The 10,201-nt window shown below is 44.5% G+C and overlaps 1 protein-coding gene across 1 annotated transcript; it reads right to left on the bottom strand.

Annotated features, from left to right (window-relative positions):
• Positions 1-805: 805 nt before the first annotated feature.
• Positions 806-10,112, bottom strand: LOC137306383 (cofilin-2-like). The gene is made up of 4 exons (XM_067975539.1): positions 9,920-10,112; positions 4,534-4,844; positions 2,543-2,619; positions 806-1,809 (listed from the first exon to the last, which is right to left on the bottom strand). The coding sequence occupies exons 1-4, from the start codon at positions 9,920-9,922 to the stop codon at positions 1,697-1,699; spliced, it is 504 nt and encodes a 167-aa protein (XP_067831640.1). The 5' UTR covers positions 9,923-10,112; the 3' UTR covers positions 806-1,696.
• Between the last annotated feature and the right edge of the window lie 89 nt (positions 10,113-10,201).

Here is a 10,201-nt window from a genome sequence, read left to right as displayed (position 1 = left end):
GATCTTTGTGCAAATTGGCTGCTGTGTTTCCTATAACAATAACTACATTTATTGTAAAGTACTTGGGATATCTGGAGGTTGTGAAAGGTGTTAAAAGGTGCATTCCATGAAATAAGTTTATGTTCTTGCTGTGTAGCATTCTGGAAGACTTAAGGACATGAAAGGTGCTGCTATACATCAAAGTCTGTCTGGCCTTTCCTTATATGCTTTGAGGTGGATATAAAAGATCCCACAGCTACTCTTGGAGTAAGGGAGTTCTACCATCACTTAACCAAATAATTTATCAGTGCTGTTGGTGGGATCTTGCTGTGTTTTCTACAACAGTGAATACTTCATTGGCTGTAAAGCACTTTAGGACATCCTGAGGTTGAGGGGTGCTGCATAAATGCAATTTTTTTCTTCTTTCACTGAGTGGGAATCAACCAAGTCCTGCACTATTATAGAGCATACTGTTACAGCAACATGTCCAGGCTTGCTCAGTGATTGCACTTGCCTGGTATTGGAGTAAGGTGGGGACTGCAATTTATAATCTGAATGTGACATATGATTAACACAATTAAATCAACCGTTCCTGCTCAGGATGTCCTGAAGCACTTTCTTTCCTGCACCTATCTAACCTGTGCTGTACCTGCCCTGGGAGTGTTTTTGTTTGATAGGATAGTGTAGAGGGAGCTTCATTATCAAACACTGCAGTTCAGGCAAGATACAAGACAGTCAATGCCAGAAAATGGAAAGCATTTAATGCCTCACCCATGATGCCCCTCAGTGCAAAATTGATAAATATCAAATAAAACAGGACACAAGATATTGATCATAAGTTTATTTAGATGGTTAATGGTGCTGCTTCCACATTAGTAACTGTCAGGGGTCCAGTATCCCACCCAAACTATTAACCATCTGCAAGACAACTACTCATTCACACAGTCTTCTGAATTGGCAGTCCCTCCCCCTGCACATTAAATGAATTTGGTCACATTGTACATGCAGTGAATGATTGCAGGAATGGCTATATGCCACACAAGAAATCTTGTTAAAACATTAGGAATGCTTACAAAAATGTTTGAATTACACATGGAATGAACTGCAATAAAAGTTCTCTAATTAGAGGCATCTGCTTGCTTAACAGTATGATCAAGGAAAGTGCTTGGAATTTAAAGGGGGCTGCTGTTTTTAAACAATAATTCAACACATCAGAAAAAAGTTAACAATCATGATCACGAGTGCAAGAATTTAAAACCGTCCACTAATGCCCTTTCCTCCAGGACAGGCAGCGACTGCTATCGACCAAGGCGGGGGGGCAGGGGGGTGTCTTAATCCCTTCCCCAGACTAAAGTCAAATCTTCCAACTACACCAGTCTCCCGCCACCTGAGGATGGTTTAGACAAGTCAATTAGGTTGTCGTGTTTTTTTTAAATAAATTGACATGCCCACCCTGACCTCCCCAACCTGTTCCACACAAATCCTGGGTTTGGCCATGTGAACAACTGGTGAAAAAAATAAATTTGGCAGCAAGTTTCTTACAGTACTTTTCGCTCTAGAACTTTTAGGTCCGGTAAATTAACTGGTCCTGATCACAAATATGTTAAAGCAAGCGTCTGATGGGAAGTCAAAGACAAGTATACAAACTGAAGGTACTTCATAAGCAAAAAACCCACAGCACATGACTTAAAAACATGGAAGCTGGTTTACACTGGCACTACATTACTTTCTGGGATTCAACAGAAATGACGTCAGATCCCAGTTTCGATGCCAGTGTAGAAAGATCTAATAATTCTTCCATGGAGGTTACTTGCCACTCGTGTTTGATCCCTGTAATGAAACAAATAGAGTTAGGAAAAGAAACGACATGCACAAATGACAAACCCTTTTCCACCCTCCCTGACAACCCACCTCCTGATACCCAGATACACACTGGCAATTGAACCTGGAATGTGCACATTACACCAGGGGGTGCCTCTCTCTGTGGAGTCACTGCCATGCCACACGCAAAAACACAAACAGCCCTTTCTAAGCCAGCATGTAAAGGGACTCAGTCAGCAGGGGGCTCACAGGCCGGGCAGTCAACCATCAGAGTTTTGGGGAAAAGTCTGCATTCCCATCTCATGGGCTACGAAATTCAGATGAGGAACGTTAGCCAGCCCACACAGACACACACACACCCGGGCTTGTGACAGCTACTCGATTTGACTCAAAAGTCCACTTTAGCACATTCTTCCCCAGTGGCTCGATTGGTCATCGGACAATGATCAGGAGTGTCAGCCCATTTTCTCTACACCAGCCTCAAAGTGCTGAGCCCCAGCTGATGCAAGAGATCGAGCCAGAGAGCTTATAAATCTGGATGGCTCAGTACCCCACTGGACAGATCATTTACCCCTCACCAACAAGGAAACATTGCTGGCCTTTGAATGACCTTACTAACTTGTTTGTATACAGTGAAAGTAGAGGCTAAAGTTTAAGAGTGCACAGGGCACAGCATTTCAGAATTAACAAGGGGGAAAAGGAAGAACAGATACGGGGAGGGGGAGAAAGCAGTGCAGTTTACCATGGAACTTTTTCCTGAGTGCGTCCTTGGAGCTGGCATAGACCATCTTCCTTTGAACCGGTGCATTGTCGGGAGCCCTGTTGAAAAACAAAACCAGTTTAAGCCACTAAAAAAACGTGTATTTTCTCCTCCTCTCCATCACTTTCCCCCTTTCTAGTGCAGACTCCTGTGCGGCACATTTCTCATGTGGTTATTCATTTCAGCAAATGGGGTGGGGGGAGGGTTTGGTCGATCAGCTGCAGGAACTTGGATGACTTTTCCCTTCCTGTAGCTCAGTGGCACCGAACCCTATCACTGGGGCCCGCATTTTGCCCCTGGCCGAGATCATCTAACTGATTGATTTGGGAATCAAACATTTCCTGGTCAGTAAATCAGGCATCATGGGAGATTAGTTCAATGCACCATTAAGTGAGCCAATCACTGGGGCAAGCACAAAGCATAGAATTAACAGCACAGGAACTGGCCATTCGGCCCAACTGGTCTATGCCAGCATTTATGCTCCACACAAGACTCCTCCCACCCCTCTTCATCTCACCTTATCTCCATATCCTTCTATTCCTTTCTCTCGTGTTTATCCAGCTTCCCCTTAAATCCATCTACACTATTCACCTCAACTACTCCATGTGGGAGTGAGTTCCACATTCTCACCACTCTCTGGGTAAAGAAGTTTCTCCTGAATTCCCGATTAGATTTATTAGTGACTCGCTTATATTTACGACCATAGTTTTGACTCCTCCATTTATGAATCGGCCTCCCATGAAGCACACTATAAACCTATCCCTAGAGCAGTGGGAGTGGCACCCAGCCCTCTCAAAGATTCATAGTCTTTAGAGCCAAACCCAGAAAATACAGATTCCCAACTCTGCCAGCACCATGAACTAAGGATGATGCAAACTCTTTACCCCCCCCCCCCCCCAAAAACAGGAAATCATGTTTATAAACCAGTCTTGGGGAGGGTAATTGTGGGCATGGTACAAATGGAGGGGACGGCAAGACATCTACTTCTATCACATCGTCCAAGTACAGCACAACCTATTTATAAATGGATCGGTTTGGATGAAGGTTTTGTCTACTGTCTGACCACCACAGCCAGTGTGGGTAAGGCAGCTGCAGCCTCCCTCCTCTTGATACAGGTATTTCTCTACTTTTAATGCTACAATCAAAGGACGGAAGGAAGGAGGGGGTAGAGAAGGTGAAGTGGGGGGGGGGGGGGGGGTGAGGGAGAGGAGAAAATAGACGGAAGGGGAGGGGTAGAAGGACAGACAGGGGAGGGGTAGATGGCGACAGACAGAAGGGGAACGGACAGATGGCATTGTACCCCAGGAGAAGGCGCTGCCTTCAGAGAAAACATTGTTAGAAGAAACAGCTTCTTGGGGTCAGGCACTCAATATTTTTGCCTCCAGGAGTTGAGCTACAATCCAGCCCAGACTAATGGGAGCATCCCCTTGCTACTGGTCCTACAATGGAGTTTGGCTATCTCAATCCAATCCCAATGGGCATGTGTCACTGCACAAAACTGCTCCTAATCTGGATTCAGAAAGGGCACAGGGTAGCGGAGGGAGTGAATATCAATGGAGAAGGAGCTGGTATTACTCTGACTGCAAAGAACAATGGCCTCCTCCAGCACCAACATTCCTCACCTTAACGCACGGAAATCTCACTCAAATGGTTCCTTGAAACTTAACATTACACAATTGATTAAAAAAGTGAAAGAAACATTCAGAAAGACAGCTTTACTGCAACTAAATGACCTCAAACACAAGCTTCTACCTTATATCCTTATCTTACAGATTTATGTACACTCCTGCCACAGTTATGTGCACATTAAATGCTTAATAAGAAACTCCTGTTTAATCAATGGCATTTTCCATTACATAGAGCCCCAATTTTTTTTAAATTTATTCCAGGATCCATCGCTCTCCTCCCTCCTTCTCAGTTGCTAAGTGTTTTGCAAGACGTGACATTCAGTAAACAGAATAAAATTCACCTACCAGTGAATGAAAACCAGCTCTTCCTTCTTGGTCTCCTTAGTCTCGAAGGAAGCATCATAGATCGCATAGCAGCAGTCATTTACTGGAAGCATACTTATAAAGACTTGGAATGGGTCAGCAACTATTCCAGCCTGAACATCTCCCACCAGAATTTCCTTCCCAGGATACAATATGATTTTCTCCATCGCATCATCTACTCTAAGCAAAATCGCCTTCTTCCTCCTCTTTATCTCCTCTTGGCTGCATGATTTTCTGACCTTCATGTTATTGAAACAATCGACAACTCCATCACATACTTTTATACCAGATGCCTGGAAATAAGAGTAAAAATCACACCAAAAAATTAGACCCTGGGACCGTGCTAGTGCTCGAGTGAATGGAGGTAGAAATTCCCCATCACTGACCGGACGACACTGTGTTTTTGCAAGCAACGCACACAATACATTAGAATGACTTAAAACAGGATGTTGGTAGAGGGCAGCCAACTGAGACAGATGAGTCAGCATGCATTTCCCTCCCCATTAGTTATATGCTGCATGGAACACTGCTACCAGTCAATGCTGACACAGGGCGATGAAAAGAGTAAGAAAAGCCCAAATATTAGGGGAAGGAATTGGATTTTAAACCTTAAAACAAGTTAGTTAAGTGAGTAAAAGACCAAATGTAGTTTTCAGGTGGGTCACGTCAAGGGCCTGGAGAATAACTGAACCAGGGTGTGTGCCGATGTCACTGTAAATCTCTCAAATTCTCATTTCCATATTTGTAATGTATCGTGCCATGCTGGAATCACACCCTACCTCCCACTGCAGTACTTGCCACTGGTAACAAGGTTTAATCACAGCATTGCAATTTTACACAGGCAGTTCCCATTATAAATTGGACATAGGAATTTATAATGGAAAGTTGACAGGAAGCATGCACAGACAAGATTTATTTTTTAAAAAAAACATTCAGAGACTGATTGGGATTTGAAGGTGGGACCTTGAAACAAGACCATACTATCAGTTCCACAACTATATTTTACCCAATACAATTTAGCAGGTGAATTCAAAACTAGACATGTAGAAAAAAAGGTTAAAGTTCACATGCACACGTCCTGTGAATGAGCTTCGCGGTCACATGCCCAACCGTGGTGTTTATTATTTCATTTTTATTTACTAATCAGAACTGCAATTAGCCGCACCGCGCTTTCACAGCCATGTGACTAGCCGCTAACGTATTGGACACACCGTGTTCTCACGCTGCTGATAGATGTGGGGATCTAGTTCCAAGGCTGGAAATTGCCTTCTGCTCCTGCTCATCTGCCACTAGCGATTACTCAAATCGAGCCTACCCAGCAAGCACCGGCAACCTATTCAACCAGGGGGTGCGTCACTGCCAAGCCAGCTTGTGTCCTCACCCAAGAGCCACATAGGTGCACCAGGAGACACTGGATAGTTAAGAGGGATTGCTCTGGTTGCTATCCAGCAACAGTCAACATCCTATGCCAGCTGGAGAGGACAAGATTGGACTTGACCATGATGCCTCCTGCAGTCCACAATCATTGTCTAGACTTGTACACACATAGCCAGACGGCATCTGTGAGATTGCAGCCAAGCAAGGGAAAATGGCCCGAGAGGAAATATGAGTAAGGGCGGATGGGGAAGTGGTGTATTCACCAGCAAAGAATTGGATTTAATGTACAACACACTTCATACTTTGATGGCCGTTTATCCCCAAACTCAAAACGGATGGTCATGTCTCCCGATCACCATCTCAAATAGCAGATATTGTGTATGGTTTAAACCATTCTCCCTAATCCAACACAGGACATACTGGGACAGCATCACAACCACCAGTACTAAGCACTTAACAAAAGGTCCCAAAAGGTCATGGGTTCAAGGTTAGGACATAAAATCCAGGCTGACACTTCCCAGCAGCATTGGGAGAAAGAACTTGCATTTATACAGTGCCTCACCTCACCCCAAAACATGTTACAACTAGAATCAAAGTCGCCCAACATACGTAGAACCGAATGAGATGTTAAACCAAGATCGTGTCTGCCTGCTCTGGTGGATGGAAAGGATTCTGGGCACTATTGGAAGGGCACTGGCCAACATTCTCCTGCAGCAGTTCTGGGCACCGCACCTTCGGAAAGACATATTGGCCTTGGAGGGAGTGCAGCGCAGCGTAGGTTTACTAGAATGATACCCGGACTTCAAGGGTTAAGTTATGAGTAGAGATTACTCAAATTGGGGTTGTATTCTCTGTAGTTTCGAAGGTTAAGGGGTGATCCGATCGAAGTTTAAGATATTAAGGGGAACAGATAGGGTGGATAGAGAGAAACTATTTCTGCTGGTTGGGGATTTTAGGAGTAGGGGGCACAGTCTAAAAACACAGTCTAAAAATTAGAGCCAGACCTTTCAGGAGTGAGATTAGAAAACATTTCTACACACAAAGGGTGGTAGTAGTTTGGAACTCTCTTCCGCAAACGGCAATTGGTACTAGCTCAATTGCTAATTTTAAATCTGAGATAGATAGCTTTTACGCAACCAAAGGTATTAAGGGATATGGGCCAAAGGCAGGGATATGGAGTTAGATCACAGATCAGCCATGATCTTATCAAATGACGGAGCAGGCACGAGGGGCTGAATGGCCTACTCCTGTTCCTATGCAGCCAGGAACAGATTTAACTGGTCACTCATCTCATTTGCTGTCCGAGATCTTTCACTCTGCTGAATTTGCCTCAATGAGTTGCTGCCTTTCAAATTAGTTGTGACGCACTTTGGGATGTCGTGAGGACATCGACTTAGGAAAAAATGCACGTTTTTTTTACACTGGTCCTAGAATGTTACTCGTTGCAGGACAAGTTACCACAGGGCAGATAATTTATCTCAGATGAATGAGTAAAAAAACCACCGAATTGAATGACATTGCTGTGACCACATCTCAGCCGATGATGCAGGGTTTTCAGGATGACCTTAATAGGGCAAAATATTCAACAATTCAGTTACTGAAGTTTCGATTTCACTTGGGGTTGAGAAATGCCAACAGACTGGAATAATTGTTTCATTGTATGGAGACAACGACCCCATCATTCCAGTAACGTTCACAATGGTTAAAAACCTCATTTCAGATGATTTGACTGTGGTCTGTGTTATCAAACACTACGTTTAACTTGCGTATTTCATTGTCTAAATCCTACAATAAAAAGATCTGATCAATCATTAACAAACTTGCTTCTACAAGGAAGTTACCAAAGTTCAAAGCAACCTATTGGTGTTGGATTATTAAAGAGGAAACAAGGCAGTTTCACAACAGCCCAGTTAAGCGAATGCAATTTAATCTTTGGAGGATTAAGATACCAGTTAGCAGTCTTGCCTAATCACACTGGCCCTGTCGTAGGTTAGGTCAGATCAGGACAGGACATTAAATAAATGGCTCTGGTCATGCGGAAGGGTGAGATCGGCCTAGTAGAGCTCAGCAGCAAGGCATGCAAAAGATATCCTGCTATGCATATCCTGCTCACCCATCACCCCTGCAATCAAATGACCTACAATAGCTCCCGGTTGCCCCAACGTTTTAAATAAGACACCTTCGAGTCCCTGTGGCCTCCTCCATTGACCCTGAAACCTCCCTTACCACCTCCCATACTCTTCAGTGGACACCCCACCCCGATTGAGGGTCTTTGGGTGCCTCGGATCTACTGTCTGGAAGCCCCTCTATAAACCCCTTCAAATTTCTCAGCACCTTCTCAAAACTTTTTTGGCAAGTTTTCATCCACCCCATTTAATCTATCCCCCCAGGGCTTGGCTTCCATGTCCTTATCCATTCCTATTCCTAAAATCAGCTTGGAATTTTTTTTTGAACGCACATTAAAGACACTATATTTAAATAGCAGTAATTATGGGAGGTCAAAGGGTACACCACAGGAAGGGTGCAGAATCCAGAGTCACTGTGGTAACTAGCACCGCCCTCTTAGCATGGCAGATAATGCCAACAGATCTGGATACTGGAAGAACAAATACGAAATCAGAGACAGACTGCCATCGATCTCCATTTTAATAAAAAGAATCTCCCGATTTCACTGCAACGTCCCTACAAATAAACCTTTGCAAATACACAATCCGCCCCAGAAACACTGCCACCCTTCATCGGCTTCTGGGATTTTCTATTTCAGATTTCCACCAGGTGTAGCTTCAATCGCCATAAACCCAAGATACCAAAAGCAATACAGAAAAAAGGCCATTTTAAAACAATGGAGACCTCACATTCAACATGACCCTCCTTTCAATGAAGTGGCGAAGGGGGGGGGGGAACGACACTTTTATAATAACCTTAAAATTTGATACCTTTAAAAAAATATATATATATTTAACTACGAGTTAACAGATTTTTTATTTTAAAAAACAAACAAGATTTAAACATAAAATTGACACGTGCTCACATACAATAGGAGCAATTGGCGATCCTATACTAATGGCAACATACTTTTTGATGAGAATGGTCAAATCGTGAAACGAACGAGATTAACAATTTGCAATAATCAAACGGAACTAATAATAAAAAGTGGACATTCAAGGAGGAGAAACCACCCGAGAAAAAGCTAAAACCGTGCAAGATTTGATTTAAATTTTCTTGGGCGTTGCATAATTTAGATTTTTTAAAAAATATAAAAGCTACAGTTTTTTTTGGGCGGGGGTGGGGGGGGGGGATGTTGGAAGATTTTTTTTTCGAGCCGGTGCGGGCGGGGGTCGCATTGGATTCAGCAATAATTAAATTAAGAAAAATAACCGGATCTGCGCCAGCTCGAAAGGCGGTCACCCCCTCGGGGCGATAACGGTTGTCGAAGCAGCGGTTCAGGGTGGGGCAAAAAAATAAAGCAAGAACCAAAAAAAAAATAACCGACCGACCACCCAACTCAAAAAAAAAAGGGGGCGCGTTGAACGACAACCGTTAAGTTTACCAGAGGGGAGAGGGGGGGGGAAAAAAAAGACAGAAATTCGAGCATTTAGAACGTGGCCCGGAGCGCGCAGGCGCCGTTGGCGGAGGGCCCCGGCGGCCGGCAGCCGGCGCCGCGCAGGCGTGGTTGGTGCCCGCCCGCTTTTGTCAATAAGTCAAGCGGGCCCGCGGGGTCTCCTCCCGCCCACTCCCACTCCCCACGGGCCCCCCTTTTCGTCCCATTCTGCCCGCGGCGCCATTTTACCAGCGGGGCCTGAGGCGCCAAACAAGAAGAAAAAAAACACACACACACACACACCCCCCACCCGTTATCTCGGTTCCGTTACATATACATTTTTTTTTAAAAAGAAAAAAACGTCGCCTCATAAAACATTCAAATACCTTTATTTTTTTCTCTCCCCCCCCCACCCCACCCACCACGACGACGTCGGAAAATAAAACTTACCATTTTTTTCTAAATGGACTTATTTGGTTTCTTTTGATCCTCCCTCGCTCCGCGCGATTTTATATATATTAAAAAAAATAGCACGACGGTCTCCTCTCTCTCTCTCTCTCTCTTCGCTCAGGACGACAGGAAACACCCTCGCGCTCGACACCGACTGAGAAAAGGAGAGAAAAAAAAGCAGCTTTCACTCCCGGAGAGGAATAGGGGAGGGCGGGGGGAGGGCTCGGGTGCGCGCGCAGCTCCCGGGGAGGGGCCTTCCAACTCAGCCACAGGCCTGTCTTC

This window comes from Heptranchias perlo, chromosome 43, assembly GCF_035084215.1.
Source record: "Heptranchias perlo isolate sHepPer1 chromosome 43, sHepPer1.hap1, whole genome shotgun sequence".
Lineage (NCBI taxonomy): Eukaryota > Metazoa > Chordata > Chondrichthyes > Hexanchiformes > Hexanchidae > Heptranchias > Heptranchias perlo.
This window is presented reverse-complemented; position numbering and strand designations above follow the sequence as displayed.

Excerpts from the sequence above, each read along its gene's own strand:
- LOC137306383 (XM_067975539.1), bottom strand. Across the intron at positions 2,620-4,533 it reads GAGCTGGTTTTCATTCACTG|GGCTCCCGACAATGCACCGG; the intron begins GTAGGTGAATTT and ends GTTTTTCAACAG. Across the intron at positions 1,810-2,542 it reads ACTCAGGAAAAAGTTCCATG|GGATCAAACACGAGTGGCAA; the intron begins GTAAACTGCACT and ends GTTTCATTACAG.